The 19,400-nt window shown below is 36.5% G+C and overlaps 1 protein-coding gene across 1 annotated transcript in view; it reads left to right on the top strand.

Annotated features, from left to right (window-relative positions):
• LOC122797794 (cubilin-like) overlaps positions 1-19,400 on the top strand; it is a 2,156,354-nt gene that overhangs the window by 1,804,289 nt on the left and 332,665 nt on the right. The window contains 1 exon segment of the mRNA XM_044066315.1: positions 17,700-17,905. Within this exon segment, the coding sequence (XP_043922250.1) occupies positions 17,700-17,905 (206 nt within the window).

Here is a 19,400-nt window from a genome sequence, read left to right as displayed (position 1 = left end):
TCCACCTAAAGAAATCCAAGTCACTGCGAGGTTGTGCTCTAGTGAGCTAAACCTCACTACAATAATAAATAGAACATGCTGGAGGGATAGATTCCTGTCACAGAGACTCCCCGTGCTTTGGAACAAAATTCCAAATTACATCAGGCAGACCCCCTCACTTACACTCTTCACGAGAAACCTTGACGAGTGGATGGGTAACAGAAAATACACCTCTGAGATCACTTCATTGGCTCTGCTTGACAGAGGATCAGTTAATTAATCAATGGGGTGGTGAAAGCCGACACACTCTGACTAGGCTTATAAATGCCCTTGGGCAGATAGCCTAGTACCTACCTATGAACCTATTAGGAAATGTTATAGGTTTCTGTTAATAGTTAATATGATGTTCACCAAGTCTTACAAAATTTAATTTGATATAAACATATTTCATTAGATAAAAGTTTTATATGTTTCATGTGTAAATTATAATTGTATTCCTAATAGTCAATTTCTATTTCTTTATAAAATATGGGAAAAAAGGAAAACTAATCAACAACAGATATTCAGAACATTAACTTTTTATGACATCTTTAAAGTGTATGTCATTAAACATTAATGCATTAAATAATCCTAGCAAGAGAAGATCTTTAAATAAATATCTTAAATTACATAATTCTCAATTAATATTTCTCCAAGAAACTTATCTACTAACTGAAGATATCACAAAATTGGAATCCAAATCGTATAAACTTTTGATTAGCTCAGAACATACACAAAAAAGAGAGGTATAGCCATACTATGGAAAAATACATCACCTATACCTAAAATAATTGACACTTACAAAGATGACAAAGGGATGTTATCTTCAGTTGTTATAGAATTTAATAAGAACATTTTTACTTTAATAAATATATATTGGATTCCTGGCATTGGACCTACAACAGTGAAATGACATATAGAGCATATAGTTCAATTTTGTAAGGGTAGTATTATTCTTGCTGGAGATTTTAATTGTATTTTTGACATAAAAGACTCTAGTACCAATGGTAAAAGGAAAATTCCAGCAATAGCCAAATTATTGAATGAATTTTCAGATTCATAAATGATGAAGGATATTAATAACTTTACAGATGCTAAGTCACTGTTCTATACATTCTACTCACATAGACATAATTCATATTCAAGAATTTATAGAGTATTAATTTCTAATAACTTAACTGATTTCTTATTAAACTCAAAAGTGATTTCATGTCCCATTTAGGACCATAATTCCATAACATTTGATTTTTTACTAAACTTCACATTTAATGTTCAAATTAAAAGGATGCCAGCATACATAACTACACTAAAAGACTTCACTGATTTCTTTACTACAGAAGTACAACATTTTATTGAACTTAATAACACACAGGGAACCTCTGAAGTATACATGCGGGAAAAGCTTACCTATATGGTAAAATTATTGATTGGTATAAAAAGAAAATAATTTCATGGGATAAAGACCTTCAAGATATACAAAGTTAGATGCTTTAAGACTTGATGCTTCAAGAAACCCAGACAAGAAAGATTGAATGAATGAAATAAATACTTTAAACAATAAATATATGGAAATCGTAAACCATAAAGTCACGATTAATCTTGAAAAAATATAAACTTCTAACTTTTTCAATAAATCCTAGATCTATAAATATACTAGCTAACAAGACTAAAGGATTAAATAAACTTAATCATATTAAAGAAATCTATTCTCCAACAACAAAAAAAAATGGTATCTGATTTACCAAATATATTAAGTGAGTTTAGAGAATTTTGTTTTAAAACTAAACCAACCCAATGATATGATTAATAGTACAAAAGATATTCAATCTTTTATAAATAATAATATAAAGAACAGACTATCAGAAACACAAATAAAATTAATAGATAAACAAATATCTCTTAAAGACATAAAAGATCAAATCACTAAACTTAAGCAAAATAAAGCTCCTGGTAATGATGGTATCATTTCTGAAATTTACAAGGTTTTGCCTGCCAAAGCATTAACTTCGTTGCACACAGCATTCAATATAGCTCAAAATAATAATTATATTATACCCCCTTCTTGGAAGTATACATTTATTTCTCCCATACTAAAGTCTGATAAAAACTCTGCAAAATGTGCTTCATATAGGCCCATTTCGTTATTAAACACAGACTATGAAATGTTCATGTCTATTTTGCTGATAGACTCAAAAATATTTTACCATCCCTGGTAGACATGGATCAAACAGGTTTTATAATTAATAGAACTTCCTATGATAACATCAAAAGAACAATAAATTTAATTGAATCAGTAAAAATATTAAAGAATAATTTGACTCTTGTTACTTTAGATATTAACTGTGCCTTCGACTCAGTTAATTGGGACAATCTTTTTATCTTACTGAAGGAGTTAAAGTTTTCTAATAGCTTTATTAATCTTATAACTTAATTATATAATGAAAGTCAAGCCTACATAAAAAATAGGTACACATATATCCCAGAACATACCCATTGTAAAAGGAACCAGGCAAGGTTGCCCTTTATCTCCTCTTTTATCCACGTTAATTATGGAACCTTGGGCTAACTTAATAAGAGATAACAATAGTATACAAGTTTATAGATTAAACCTTAATGAAACATCAAAAATCCAAATGTTTGCTGATGATGTATTAATCACTCTTGGTGGTACTAACCCCACCTTACAAGAATTGTTTAAAAACATGGATATATTTCAAAAAAAGTTCTGGTCTTAACTTTAATAACAATAAAACTCAAATTCTCCTAATTGGTTCCAAAAGTTATAATATACAAGATCAATATAAAAATATATACCTCAATCTCAACAAATAACATATTTAAGTATAATTATAACAACTAATATTAAAGACATGTTACACCTAAATTATAGTAAAAGTCTAACAACTATAGAGACTCTAATAAGTAAATGGAACAAGATTCTATTTACAATGGATGAAAAACTTTCTATTATAAAGATGATTTTCCTTCCAAAGATTTTACACATAATACAACCGATTTCTATTCCCCCTACAGACTCTTTTATTAAAAAGTTTACACACTGATTAAAAACTTTTTGTGGCATCCGATAAAGCCTAGAATTGCATTGTCCTATCATACGTATAGCTGGAAAAATTGAGGTATATCTTTACCAAATCTAGAACATTATGCAATTTCATCAGTTATTAAAACAATTGTTTATCTTATAGATGGAGAGTATTTTGCAAAATGGAAATGAATTATATTAAATTTATCCCAAAATACCAAAAATAAAGGTAATAACCATCTATCACAGTTAACAAATAATTCATTTATATGGAATTTGAGAGATTACTTTTCTAATTATTCCACTCATATGTTTAAATCTACTTATGTAACTAATTCTAAAGGCCTTTAAAATGATATATTTAGGTTTAGAATATTTGAGAATTGGTTATTTCTCATCTTTCCTATTGCCTATATACAAGGGATAATTCTCTCTGCAGATTATTCTAAAATGTTGCTATTTAAGCAAAAACAATTAATGTTTTGGCATCAAATGCTAAATAAAAATGAGGCAAAATCTATTAATGCTCTTGTAGATGAATATAATCTTAACACTTTACTTTAGTCAGATTTGCAAGAGTTTAAAAAATATATTCTAGATAAGCTAGTTTTAATCCCCTCAAATGCTACGAATTCAATACCCAAACTTATTCAATATTTGATTTTATATACTTATAATACTTTACCAATTAAAATAGTATATCATTTATTTATAGAGCAATTAAACAAGATCTATGTATATATTCAGATAACTATTGGAATTCATTTTCTGTAATCAGTAATTTTATTCCCTCAGAAAAAGACAAAGTTAATTTCCTTCAGTCAGCCAGAAAACCACTTCTTCCATTAAATGGAGAATCTTCACATGGAGATTTTTACATATATCCTTTTTCACTCCACAGAAAATGAGTAAGATAACTAAACAAAATATTGTTTGCTGGAGATGTAATGTGGAAACAAACATTGATTGGAACCATATATTTTATGACTGTGTAGTATTAAAGACACTTTTTGGAAGAAGTTAATATTTTTTTACAGGCAATTTTTACAGACAATTTTGTGCTTACAAAATCACTTGTATTACTCAATACACCTGTTCCAGACTGTATAAATAAAAACAAGTATTCTTTGCTCTGGTCTATACTGTCCATTGCCAGGAAAACAATTACAAAAAAATGGAATTCCTCATCTGTTCTCTCATCTAAAGAGTTTAAAGATCTTCTCTTGGAAATATCTAAGTTAGAAATGTTAACTATCAAATCAAAATCTATGAGGAATACAAATTTATATTCCAAATGGGAAAATATACATGAGTTATTAGTTAAAGAACTGGATAAATGATTAATGCAGTAATCTTTCTTTTTTTATCATTTATTCTTTATCTTTATTTCTCTTCTGCAAAAATTAACTTAATTGATCTTGTTGTTTGATATAGAGTGAACATCATTGTATATAGTTTTCTGTGTTATTATAGTTATTGTATTAATATTTTCTTTTTTAAATATTGTACTTTAAAAATTCAACTTATTTAATCTTTTTCAAAATATCTGTTCATTACATTAATGTTTTCAATAAAGCTGTTTAAAAAACACAGGAAATACTTAAAATAACATTGCAATATAGGCTTACACAAATAAAGAAAAACAAAATCTAAACAAAGCTTCACTATATTCCTGACTGTCTCTAAAAGAGTTACTATAGCCTAATAACTTACTTAGAGCAAGGCAGATGGGGTGAATGATTGTTCTTGTTGTTGTCAGGTCCAAGACAGAATGTGTAATGCTCTATCTCACTGAGAGACTAAAATATTACTGCTAGGATGGCTTGCAGAATGACATCATTTCTGGTAATCTGACTTCTACTTCTCATGCAAACCCCCATTGCTGGCAGCTGGTAGCATTTAGCATCTACCTGTAAAAATACACATACAAGGGCTTTTGCTAAGATGTTTAGCAGGTGTTGGAAGTCATAAAACAATTGCATTCCTTCATGCTTCCAAAGTAGCAATTACTTCACCCCAAAGACAATTCAGACAACTTCCTAGTACAGACTTTAAATCTCTAATTGCATTGAAATGTGTAATATAGCCTCTTTATGGCATAGCCTATAAAGTGATTTAATTTCAAATATTTTCTAAAGTTTGCTAAACTGAGGTTAACCCTCCGGTTTCCTCTGTTAACATATACATTTAAACAGTTACAATATAATGCATGTACATTTCTGTTCTCTTCCACTAGGGCACACTATGGATATATTTTAAGCACAAGCACTTTACAAATACATTTTCAACACAAACATCTGTACAGAGCAGTTTGATATACACATGGCATACAGTTCTAATACATTCGCAACACAAGCATCTTATATAAATTTGTTGATATTCACAAATGACATATAATTATTTACAAAATTCGAGCTAGCTGTGCTGGCAGTACTGCCTTACATCACAGATGGACAGGCTCATACAAATAAAGAAAAACACTCTCTGAACTAAGCTTCGCTATATTCCTGACTGAATCTAAAAGAATTTTACTGTTCCCTAATTGTCACTCACTACCCCAAGGCAAGATACTGTGGGTGAGGGTTTTTCTAGTCAGGATCCCCAAAATGGAAAACTCTATACTGTGAGATTTCTCTTTGTAATATCTAAAATATAATTTCTAAGAGGCTGGCAGAATTACCTCATCTGGTTACATAACTCTAGATTTTGACAGTATTCCCATTCGAAGCTAAGACAGGAATTTAGTACAGACGACGACAATACACATCCAAATGTTTATGGCAGTGCCTGGGGCCTCCCATCTTTTCACTGAGCTAATGAACAAAGGCTCTTTCCCAGACCCAGCATCTCTGGTCTTATTCAGCACTGTGGGGTGTCTTCTAATGGCTTAACAGCTCATTTACATTCCCTTATTTTTCTTAAAGTAAATTAGCTGAGCAACCTCTGCTGTGCCAGTATCCTCTATTGAAACATATACATTTAAGTCAGTTATAATAATACATATAAATTTCTTTTCATTCCAGCAGGGTGCACTGTTGATACATTTTAGGACAAGCAAACCTCACTAATACATTTTCAGCACAAACATCTGTACAAATCAGTTTGCTATACAAATGGCATACAGTTCTAATGCATTTGTAACAGAAGCATCTTGTATAAATCAGTTTGATATTCAAATGACATATCATTCTTTACAAAACTCCAGCTCACTATGCTGGTACTTATCCATATCATCACACCCCCCCCCCCATGAAGACAAACTAGCTTTTTAAGTGACCCTTGAAAAATGCGTCTTGAGAGAAATTAGCCTATATGGGAATATGTTATCCATTCCCCTCTCATGACAGCCCATCTGGGTTGGTATTGCTGACCCCACTATGGTGTTGTACTGTCATGTCGTATGCCTACCATCCTAAGCTCCACCTTAATAACTTGGCAATTTACTGGCTGGCTCTATGTGGCCATGTTAAGGGATTGTGGTCTGAAACTACAGTGAATTTTCTTCAACACAAATAAGTCAGCAGTTTCTGCAATGCCCATACTATGACTAGACATTATTTTTCTACAACTGCATATCATTCCTCCCTGGGTTGGAGTCTATGGCTGAGATATACCACTGGGTGCTCTTCTCCCTCTGAGGGAACGTAAGTACAGCCCCCACACCATGGTTTGAAGCATCCACTTGCAGAACAAATTATTTACTATAATCTGGACTGGCTAACACAGGGGCTCCTCCCAAAGCTCCTTTAAGCTTCTGGAATGTGTGATCACATGCTGGGGTCCACACTACCTTACCTGGCCTGTTTTTTCTTGTCAGGTCTGTGAGAGAGCATCTATGGTACTATCATTGCTGACAAACATTCTATAGTACCCTGCTGTCCCTAAGAATGCCCTTACCTGCTTTTTGGTAACAGGGTCAGGTCATACCTGAATTGCTTCCACTTTGTCAGGTTCTGGCCTGATCTTACCACTCCCCACTCTATGTCCCAGGTAGGAGACGTCTGTCATACCCACCTGACACATACCAGTCTTTATGTTCAACCCTGCCCTCTGCAGTCTTCCCTGCACCTCCTTGACATGTTGAAGGTGTTCTTTACAGGAATAGCTGTAGATGGCAATATCATCCAAGTAACCAAAGGCATAATCTCCTGCTCCTGCTAGGATATGATCTTTCAGCCTCTGGAAAGTATCTGGGGCATTTTTTATCCCAAAGACCATCTTCATGAACCCATACAAGCCAAAAGGAGTCACAAAGGGTGATCATCCTCTAGCATTGGGAGTCAAGGGCACCTGCTAGTATAATAGTGGTCAGATACTTAGCCCCACCCAGCCGCTCTAAGGCTTCATCTGTCCTAGGCCTAGGCATGGGGTAAGCATCTGACTCTGTGTGACTATTTAGTTTCCTGTAGTCCACACAGAACCTGAGGCTGCCATCTTTATTTGGTACCAGCACTATTGGGGAGGTCCAGGGACTGCTAGACTCCTGGATTAGTCTAATTTCCAACATCTCCTGTATCTCCTCCCTCAGAGTCTGTCGGACTTGCTCAGGCACCCTTGAAGGGGTCTGCATTATAGGTCTTTGGGGTCCTGTATCTACACAGTGCTCCACTAGGTGGGTGCATCCTACTTTCCCAGTGAACATGTCCCCAAACTCCTGTAACACTGCTCGGATTTGTTGAACCTGGATAGGGGATAGCTGCTGGGACAGTGCTATCTCTTCCACTGAGATATCAGTCTGAGCCTCACTGAGGAGATCAGTCACCAGATCCCCCTCAGACTCCTCCTACCATCCACTGCAAATACTCAGGAAAAGGGCCTTCCTGTCATGGTAAGGCTTCATCATGTTAACATGGTGTAATTTGGGCTCCTGGCTCCTGCCTAGCAATTCTACCATGTAGTTAACATCACTGACCTTCCTTACAACTTTGAAGGGTCCCTCCCAAGCTGCCTGTAGTTTATTGTTTCTGACAGTAATGAGAACCATCATCTGCTGCCCCACAACATACTCTCTGGCTCGAGCATTCCTGTCATACCAGGCCTTTTTCTGCTGCTGAGCTCCTGCCAGTTTCTCCTGGGCCAAGCTCATGAGCTCTGTAAGCCTTGTCCTGAGGTTTAAGACATATGCCACAAAAGATGGCTTGTGTGATTCACACTCACCCTGCATTCATCATGAATCAAACCTAAAGGCCCCCTCACCCTATGCTCATAAAGCAAATCATAAGGGTGAAAAACATGTGGATTCCTGGGACAACTGTCTGTAAGCAAACAATATGGTAAATATTTGTCCCACTCCCTCTTAAACTGTCTGCAAATGCCTGTAGCATGGTCTTTAGCATAGAGTTTAACCTCTTCACAAGACCATTAGTCTGAGGGTGTTAGGAGCTGTCTTTATGTGCTTCACCCCACAGAACTCCCACAGACAAGCCAGCAGGTCTGACATGAAATTGGTACCTCTGTCAGTCATTATTTCCCTTGGGAAACCTACCATGCTGAAAATGTCTAGCAAAGCATTTGCCACCTTCGCTGCCTTAATGGAGGGCAGAGCCACTGCCTCAGGGTATCTAGTAGCATAATCTACTTCCACTAGGATATACTTCTTCCCTGTGGAACTTGGAGCACTCAGAGGCCCTACAATATCCATAGCTACTCTCTGAAATGGCTCCTCAATCACAGACAAAGGCATCAAAGGAGCTTTGACCTTGTCTCCTGCCTTGCTTACATTTTGGCACTGCTCACAGGTCCTGCAGTACCTTGTTACATCCCTGGCAATCCCAGGCCAATAAACGTTCTGCATAAGACATCTCTTGGTGCATGTTATGCCCATATGACCTGCAAAGGGAATGTCAAGGGCTATGGCTAGAAGTGCCACATGGTAGGCTCTGGGCACTACCAATTGATGTATTACCGCACCTTCTAGCCCTCCCTCAGGGGTCCACTCTCTATACAGTAACCCTTTATTCCAGTATACAGAATCCCCTTTTCCTTGAGAATCAGGTGCCTCCCTAGCTACCTCCCTCAAGCCTCTTAGTTTAGGATCTGAGACCTGAGCCTGTCTCAGCTCTCTTTTTGTAAGCCTTCCCAGCTCCCCTTCCACAGAAAGTCTGGTCTCTTCTGACAGTGGTGCCTCACTGTCAGCCTCAGTATTACTACTCACCTGCCCTTGCAGCCACTCTGTTCAAGGGAACATCAGTGCCCACCAGGATCTGTGGCTCACCTTCATTCTCACTGCTACAGGGTAGCTCCCTCCCTGAAGTAGCCACATCACCAGTCCTGGCTTCAGGTGTGCGGTCTGTCTGGGTATCCTCCAGGCTACAAGACCAACATGCCTGTCTCTTAAGACTGACTACATGCCAGAAGGTACTGCTTTTTCAAAATCATTCCCTATCAAGACATCTGCAGGGAAATCCTCAAACACCCATACTTGCTTGCTTCCTTTTCTACCCTCACAGTCAAGGTAAACCCTGACCAAAGGCATTTGGAATGGGATCCCTCCTAAATCTATGATTGGAGTGGACTGCTCAAACAAGTACCACTCCTCTTTAATTGCTACAGGCTTCACAATGGTTATATCAGAGGATGTGTCTCTCTTGGCAGTGGCTTGATTTCCATCCACCAAGATCGTATATAAACTCTGCTGGTAGTTTGATACCTCTGTTGTTTCCAGATAACTTACCTCTGTCATTCTGTTATTCCCACTTGCTGAAACTTGTGATCTGAAACTCTGAATGTCTACCATGTGACTTCTGAGAGTATAACCTTTCTTTAGTGACACTGCTTACAGGCTACAGAACTTCAATATCCACACCACTGCTCACCAATGTGTGAGCATGTGATGGTCCCACCACTGCCAACCAATATGTGATACTCACTACTGCTACCAATATGTGATGGTCACAAATATATGTCATCCCCATGATGGGCCAGTAATCAAGGAGCCTGAATCCTCACCACTGACACTGGAGAGAGACATGCAGTTGGAATGCAAATGGATACACTCAATATTTCCAGATGCAGACCTCTCTGCATCAAGTAAAATTTCCCTTAAGACCACACAGGGAACACACTCAGCCCAGGGTCTGGATGTCTCTGTATCTGTCATCTTCCAGGTCCCCAATTAGACTCCCCACTGGCACAGCTGTAGAGTTAGGTCCAAGCCAAGTACTCCAGCACCCTCTATGTGAACCCAGTGCTTTGTATCCCTGCCCCAAGTAGCTACCACACACACACACACACACACACACACACACACACACACACACACACACACACACACACACACACACACACACACACATTGAAAATTTGATTTTTCATGCACACAAACCTGGGAAAAGCTGGCACAAATTTACCTGCTGTGTCTCCTTCTGCCCAGAGAATAAGGTAGTTATCACCACCACAAGACACTTCACGATTAGCTACTCTAAGGCCCTTAACAAAGGGTGTCCAATTATACTGTGTAATATTAATACTAATACAAATAGTAGTAGTTCACCAAGATAGCTAGGCCTTCTGAAGTGGCCAGACAGTGTCACCAAATAAATATAAGTACTCACAAAGGTTATATACTTTCTACAAGGACCAGCCACAATAAAAGTTTAAATATATTTAATAATAAATAATAAAAGACCATGAAAATACTCAACATATATTCACAGTAAACCACAGGTTTCAAATCCCAGAAAGTATTGAAATTAACAGTGATAGAGAGACTCATACAAATAATGAAAAACACCCTCTGAACTAAGCTTTACTATATTCCTGACTGAAATTAAAAAAATGTTACTGTTCCCTAGTTAAGTTACTTACTACCACTAGGCACAATGCTGTGGGTGAGGGGCTTTCCAGTCAGGATCCCGGAAACAGAATACTCTATACTCAGATTTTTCTTTGTAATATCTAAAATATAATTTCCAAGACGTTGGCAGAATGATCTCATCTGGTCACCTGAGTCTAGGTTCCCACCGTACTCCCCTTCGAAGCTGAGACAGGAATTTAGCAGAAGCTGAGAGAGGAATTTAGCACAGATGGCCACAATACACATCCAAGTGTTTATGGCAGTGCCTGGGGCCTCCCTCCTCTTTTCACTGAGCTAATGAACAAAGGCTCTTTCCCAGACTCAGCATCTCCAGTCCTGTTCAGTACTGTGGGGTGCCTTTCAAATGTTTTAACATGTCATTTACATTTCCCTTATTTTTCTTAAAGTAGCTTAGCTGGTTAACCTCTGCTGTGCCAGTATCCTCTATTAAAACATGCACATTTAAGTCAAATACAGTAATACATATACATTTATTTTCATTCCAGCAGGGTACACTGTTAATACATTTTAGCACAAGCAAACCTCACCAGTACATTTTCAGCACAAATATCTGTACAAATCAGTTTTATATACAAATAGCATACAGTTATAATACATCTGTAACACAAGCAACTTGTATAAATCAGTTTGATATTCAAAGGACATATAGTTCTTTACAAAACTCCAGCTGGCTATGCTGGCTATTGTCCATATTATCACAAATGAAACAGAACAAATTCACAAAAATGGAGTAACCACAGAAGGTACAGAATCCCATTGATAATTGAAACTATGTAAATATTATTAACAGAGTAGAAAAGCAAATGCACATTCATTTTAGAAGTAAATATGAGAGGGAAGCAGCAGGTGAGAACAAAGGGTCAAAGTTGAAGTGATGAAGGTAAGGAGAGAGTTAGGTGATATGTCCATTGGAAAAGTGCTTAGAGTCAGATTTTTGATGGAGGTGTCTTTTGAGTTATGCTGTGAAAGTGGGGGAAGAGGAGACTTCTTTTAGGTAGGGTTGGGATGTGGGAGAATTGCCAGAATTTCGGTACAAGAATGGAGAAGGAATGGATGGTACATTGCAGTCTGATTTGTGGTGTCCAGAGTGAGAAAATTAATTGTGGGAGGATGTGGAGGTTGCAGGGGTGGATTTATTATGGAGTTTATCTACAAGAGGTGCTAAGGCACTTGGCTGAAGTAGTTTGAAAAGAAGAGGCATTAGGAGAAGCTCAACTTTGTAGAAGTCTGATAGCCATTTGGCTTTGTAAAAGATGGTGAAGTGATGTTCTGGGGGAGGTGGGATTGTATATGAATCAGCAGATTTTGTTTTCAGTGGACTGTAGAGTAGATGAGAGTTATTTATTTATTTATTTATTTATTTATTTATTTTTTGCTATGATGGTATGCCCATATTCAAGTTGAACAAGGAGGACTCTTTTGCCTATTACAGCTAAAGCTGGTCTGGAGAAAATGGGAGATATTTTCTAGGGCCAAAATAAAAAAGAAGTTATCTTTGTTCGTGTGTTTTCAGTTTGGCTTTGGAAGTTAAGTGACTGGTCTAACCATAAACTTAAGTATTTAAAGGACATGGTATTGGAGAACCATTAAGATCTGTGATGGTGACATTTTTATGATTTTTTTGTCAGCTTTTCTGAGCTTTTGGTGAGGGTCTTGTCACTAAGGCCAAAGGAAACAATTCAAATGATCATCTCTGTAGTATCACTGACAAAATTATTGAGAGTCCTTTTACTGACATTGTCATTGATGACAAATATTTTGTCACTGTCATCACTGCCACCAATTCTGTCAACAGTAGAACCCTCATTCTTGATGAATGTCCATGGTAATGTGGAGGGTCTCTGCCTCCTAGTTATTTCACAAACTCAGGCTGTGACCTTGGCTGAATTACTATGGCACTCATTTTATCTGTCCATGTAGACTAACAAAATTGCTACTGCAGGGAATATTCCAGGATACTGTTCAGGAAGCCATTCTGAGTCACTCTCCTAAGCTGCATATCACTATATTACCATGTAAGTAAGTAGGCACTCTTGTCTTGGAAGATCATTTAAACCATTTGTTAGATCTCTTACTAGAAAGATTGCTTGGGCCTTTGCTACTCATGAACATTTCTCCACTTTACCTTCCATCCTCTAAAGTCAGAATGCCACCGCCCCTGATGCTTCCTTCTTTCAGGTGGTGTTCCAAACAGATATTTGCTCTGGGGATTTCAGGACTTGATGACAGCAGATGAGAAGTGAAAGGACTGATTGTGCAGGCCTAACAGAATATCCACTATATGATCTGCCACTAATGTTACAGATTATTCCTACCACTATTGACTCTGTCTGAAAAATCCTTGACTGCTTACAGACCAATCCATACTGAATGGGCTTTGTGTACTCTTTGTGTTCATTCTTTTAGTAGCCTAATCCTACTGCTTCTGTTGTCCTAACAGCACATGTATGTCAGATAACAATCCGCTGGTTATTGCTTTATTATTACATAGTACTGCAGGTTTTTTTTTTTTAGTTTTTTGAGGGGATGTCTTTAAGAAATAATTTTGTTCCGATTACTTAATGAATTTATTAATGGTAGTTAAAGGGGGTATAAATTTGACTGCTGGTTGCTGTTCTTTTGTAATTTTGTGTTTTATAAGCTTAAATATTTTTTTCTGTTAGCTGTCCTTCTGAAGCTGTTTCTTTTTTGGAGTTGTGTTTGCTAATTTCTGGGGGTTATTTTGGTATTTGTTTGGCTTCTCCATTTTTTTCATCCATTGGAGTACTGTTTGTTGAAACATATAACTTGTGGGACACATTTGGGTTAATCGGCTAGGATTATAAAGGCCCTAGAGGTCACTGGCCTAGTAAACAGCTATGAAGCTATGAACACTGCTTTTATGCAGTTATGGGGCTTTTCTAAAGTGTTTTATGACTTGTACTGAGAAACTGAAATTCTGTGGTGTCAGTTGAACACTAAGGACAGTATCTTGGCAGGGTGATAAGAAGTGTGTTGATTATCTACTTCATATTGAAGTTCTAACAGGGAAATAATGCATTCTTTCAGGTTTTTCTTCATTTTTATGATAGATACTTAATAGTTTAACACTGCTATAGCTGTTTTAATCATTAAATCATGGTTTTACTACAAATTACTTTAGTTGCATTATCTGTGGATATTTTTTTCATTACTGAAAAGGAAATTTCTAAGTAAATGCTTATATATGCTGCTTTTAAAAGCTCCTATTTGATTTAAGATCATATGTTTTTTATCATTATTTGGACAATTGAATTTTACTTGGTACTGTGACTAAGTGTGCTGTTAAATTCACTATGCAGTTTGTAGAATAAGGCTTAGCACAATATAAACTGTTTCTAATATATTTTATACAGTTTAGCCCCATTTGCTATGTGAGAACATAGTTTATATTTCTATTGTTGCTAAACATAGCCAGCCTTTAATAGTGCCATGCATTATTCTGGTGCCTTTTTTTCCCCATGACTTGATGAATCCTGATATGGCGGTCCACCCCTCACCTCCCCATCAAAAAGAAAATACTCAGCATAAACATGCCTGAGCCTACTGTTTGTGAATCGGTTGCTGCCTTAAACCTGCCCAAAGATCACTTATTCCCCCATCACCCTCTAGTGTGATTCTGTTGCCATCTTTGGTATGGGTGGTGGTCAGACACATTCTCCGGGGCTGTTCCAGTACGTGGTTCAGGTAAGGGAAAACCAAACCCTTTAGGTACAGGAGGGATCCATGGTAAGAAACCCCTTGCCAGACCTAATACCCTGTCCCCAGATATTTTTCCTCTAGTATAGTTCATTGTAAGAAGAAACAGAAGCTTCCCCGCATGACAAGTTAGTACCATGTATGTCTGATATGATTTCTTCACAGTGTTTTACAGTCAGATAATTTCTGAGATTATATTCCTATTCTGAATGACTATGGGGTTACCTTCTCTAGATATCAGTCTAGCACCACAGATTTATATGGAGACTCTGATGCAGACAGTAATGAATACTTTGAGTCCATGTAATCTGATTCTCTGGGAGGTGAATAGCTTCATAAACCCAAGCAAGTGTTTATCTTTCCACTGGAAGCAATCTGGAGCTGTGCCAGAAATTGGCAGAGTTTAAGATTTTATTGAGGATGAGATTCCAAATGTTTTGGCTGTTCCTTCTGTGTTACTGGCCTAAGAGGATATCTATAAAACTGCATATAAAACCCCTTTTGATAGTCAGCTAGAAAATACAAAGTGTACTCTGATCTTACAGCCCTTTTTGCTACTTTGCCAGCTAACCCAGCTGTGGTTTCTCTAGCTGCTAACACTAACAATGGAGCCTTTGCACCTTCTAACCCTGTCTTACTCGATGAAATTGTCAAGTGTTTAGAATCTCACTGAAAAGGATGGTATAGCATAATAACTTAGTATTTTGAATTTTAAATTATCAGAATTTCATGCAGAATGTTTTTTGCAATGTGCTTACAGTCTAGATGACTTTGCTGCATCTTTACATGCTAAACAGAAGTTATATGAAAGAGATTGTTTGTAATATGACTCAGGTTTCAAAACATTATTTGAGGAGTGTCTTGGAAGATGTGGACACTATTTCTAGAAATGCAGCTGCTTCTGTTCTGTTGAGTGTATTTGCTTTGTTATATAACCAGAATTTTTTTTCTGATAACTTAAATTTGAATGGTTCAATAAGTTCTGAATTTGTCTTTGGTCCTGCTGCTGCCCAGATTCTCAAACAATAGGATGACAGAAGTAAACTGATTCATGGGGTCTCTAGAATATTTCATATTCCCAGGAACTCCCCTATTAGGCATCTAACTTCAAAGCGCAGAACAAACAAAAATACCAGCCTAACAAGTGCCAGAGTACCAAGAGGAAATGGCAGGAGGATAATGCTTCCAAAACAAATAAAAGGGGTTCCTTTCCCCTCCAAAAAAAATATTTCCCCTACTAAAGAATGAGTATGCCAAGACTCAGGCATCCCATTCCTTCCTTCAGTCCTTCCTCCTCTTTCACCTTCCCATTGCTTTAGCTCATCCCTGAAGCCTAGCCTCAAACAATCTCAGACAAGCTGGTGCTGAGAATAATTTGAGGATACTTTTGGCAGTGCACAGAAAATCCTCCTCTCTTCAGTGAAAACACCCATGCACCCTCCAGATCAGACATGCCTGTTCTCTGGTACTCCTTCGCAAGTTGCAAGCAGGGGGTATAAAACTGTTTCCTGCACCAGAAAAAGGAAAAGGATTTTTCATCAGAATTTTTTTGCTAACCAAAAAGGCAGGAGGTATCACTGAGACAAGTGTTAGATTTGTCACACCTAAATACCTTTCTGAAAGTACCGAAATTTAAAATAGTCACCCTGCAGATGGTGCTGCCCCTTCTTTCGGACCCCTGTTACATGGTGATTTTCCATCTGAAGGATGCTTATCATTATTTGCTTATCATTCCCAACTTCAAGTTGAACCTACAAATGTCCTGTTTCACACCCTTACAAGGAATGGTCTTTCTGGGGTGTATGATTGATAGAGGAAAAAGTATTGCCTTTCTACCAGAAATCATAGTCCCAACTGTTCAAAACATTGTCAGGGATTTCTTTATCGAAGAAGTTGCCTCTGTAAGAGAGTTTCTCAAAATTCATGGCTTTATGGAATCAATGATCCTTATGACACCATGGGCCAGACTCCATATAAGAAAGATTCAATAGTACTTAAAAAATTGTTTAGATCCAGCACCTGTTATCCTTGGAGTTACAGGTACCAGTGCTGAATTTTGCAAAATGATAGTTGCAGTGGTTGATGGATCAAATATCTCTCAATCTTAACCTACCCCTCTTGCACTTGAACACCTCTGCACACTGTTCCCCAAGCAAAATCTGATGAATCCATCTGCGGTGCACCAGTTGCCCCTGACACTATATGACATGTTATAATTAAAGTACAAATGGTATTTAAATTACATTTTAAAGTATTTTATTGTATATATTCACACACTTTAATATAAAAAAAATTTTTTATCTTGTTATTTATCATAAATAAGTTAAATAAATATATGAATTGTGTTGGTTTACTAAGGAATGCATTTTTCACTGTCTAATTAGATTAATTGGCATTGGAGAAGATTTCATTGGTTAATTAATTATTTTGAACTGGTGCAGCTGATATATAAGGCTTTATTTGAACAAAGATCTGTGTTTTGATTTCTGAAGAAGACTTGTATGTACTGAGTCGAAAACGTACGCATTGCTGTGGCGTTATTTTGTGCTTGGGACTACATTAGCTGTTACTATTTTCTACTCGCTTTGAATAAAGGAGTATTTTTTCAATATTTTGGCTTTACCCTTCATTTGGATTTCCAGGGCAGGCAAATCTTTTTGGTTTATGTTTGGTCTTTAGAAAACTGTGTTAGTTTTATTTTATATGGAGAATTTACAACTACACAATTTTAGTAATGCAGTACAAGTAATTTTTACAGTTAGACAAAAATGTAATTATGGTACTTAAAACTGTATGTCAGGAATATTCCAGTAAGTTTGTGTTTGATATATTGTATGTCATTAAGGTTAATGTATAGAGGACTGTGTAAGTAGTGTGGATTAGATGGTGTTGAGGCTTACCATTGTCACTCATAAACTTCCTAATTGTGGCTACTAAATTGTACAATTTGTGAATACAAGTTTGGTTGCAAGTATAATTTGGTTCCTAGCAAAATTAGTGTAAATGTCTCTTATACAGTGTTCATGTTGCTTTGCACTAGCTAGAGCTAGATTGAATCAAAGACAAGGATACATGAGTTTAACTTCTTATTTTCTTTGGGAACAGGACCAGATCAAGGCTGTGGAGGTTACGTGACTGGCAACACTGGAACAATTGTCACTCCTGATTCAAATAATGATGGCAGATATGATAAGAACCTTCAGTGTGTGTGGAACATTGTTGTGCCCATGAACAAGAACATAAATTTCACCTTCAGCAGCTTTGTCTTGGAAGCACAGACAGGGAGTGTTTGCCAAAATGACTATGTCAAAGTAAGTGCTTTCCTGATTACTTTACTACAACACACATTTAGCTGTTAGAGTAGGGTACAGCAGATTCACCTGAGATCCTGTGTATAATCAGTTTGCAAGATGTGTTACTCTCAGTGGATCTGAATTATACAGTATGTCAAACTATGTCAGATAATGGACTGTCTATCAATAGTACGAGACCTGAGTGTGTGAATCTTAACAGTTCATAAAATAAATTGATTAAAAAAACAGCAAATTTTGAAACTCATTGTTAAGCTTGAATGTTTTTTTCAGTGTACCTCCCCAAGCTGATAAATGTTGCTGTGTCACCCCTGTTACCTGTCTATACTAACTCCAAGATCACTGTACCTCAGGAAAGAGGAATAACCTAAAATACATCCTCACGCTTAGTGTATATCCCCTAACATTCATATTCTCAGCTTTACTGTTATTCTCTGCATTATAGTTACAACTGCTGGATTTTTAACAAGCAGCCCAAATAATGCTAAGCCAGTGCAACTCTACTAAATCTAAGTGCATTTAATCGTGTGAACTAGATGCATCTCATACAGCTTTAGACCTGCCTTAAGAGCTCCCACAGTAATAGAAGCGGTTTCTTATCAGTAGGAACAGACAATCACCAAGTAACACTGTGTTCTGTACTTTATATATATATATATATATATATATATATATACATATATATATATATATACATATATATATATATATATATGTATGTATATGAGTATACTTCTAAATTTTGAAGTTTCAAAACTTTGAATTTCTTTTGGTTGTGACCATAAGATTAAAGTTTTGAAATTTCGAACCATTTAAATGGAGATCGCTGTACAGCGCAGAATGGTACACAGTCATCTTCCTGCCTATTTTCTTCTAATTGTGTTATTTTCTTCTGATTGGTTAGAGAGAAAATACATTTTGGACAATATAATGTAGGCTTTTACTTGCATTTGAATGGTTAATTTAATGCAAAATACGATTTGATTTGTTTAAGGAATGATATGATCATCAGTACCTTACTGGATTTTTACTTTTAGAATTTCTGATTTATAAATAAGATATTTATTTGTTTTATTTTATTTTTATAGTATATATATTCATATTTGCATTTTAAAACTTTAAAAAAAAATGTGCAATTTGCTAATGTGACCTTTGACCACAGTAGCCATTGTTTATTCAGACTATTTAGGGGAGATGCCCAACACAAGAACTAGATCTGAAGAAGAACTTATTATAGTCTGAAAGTGCTCATCTCTATCTTTGTTTTTAGTGTTTTTTGTCATGCCTATACGTGTATAATAAAGAAGTTTATGCCAGTGACCACAGCTTTGGTAATCACTACTGTTTTTGGACTATTCCGAGTATGTACATTCTGTGGCGACTTTTTAGCTGCCCTTCCATTCATTTTTTGGTTTGGTTCATAGGTTCATAGGTTCATACTAGGCTATCTGCCCTAGGGCATTTATAAGCCTAGCCAGAGTGTGTTTGGCTTTCG

This window comes from Protopterus annectens, chromosome 3.part1 (genome assembly GCF_019279795.1).
Source record: "Protopterus annectens isolate FY-2018-M chromosome 3.part1, PAN1.0, whole genome shotgun sequence".
In the NCBI taxonomy this organism is placed as follows: domain Eukaryota; kingdom Metazoa; phylum Chordata; order Ceratodontiformes; family Protopteridae; genus Protopterus; species Protopterus annectens.
This window is presented reverse-complemented; position numbering and strand designations above follow the sequence as displayed.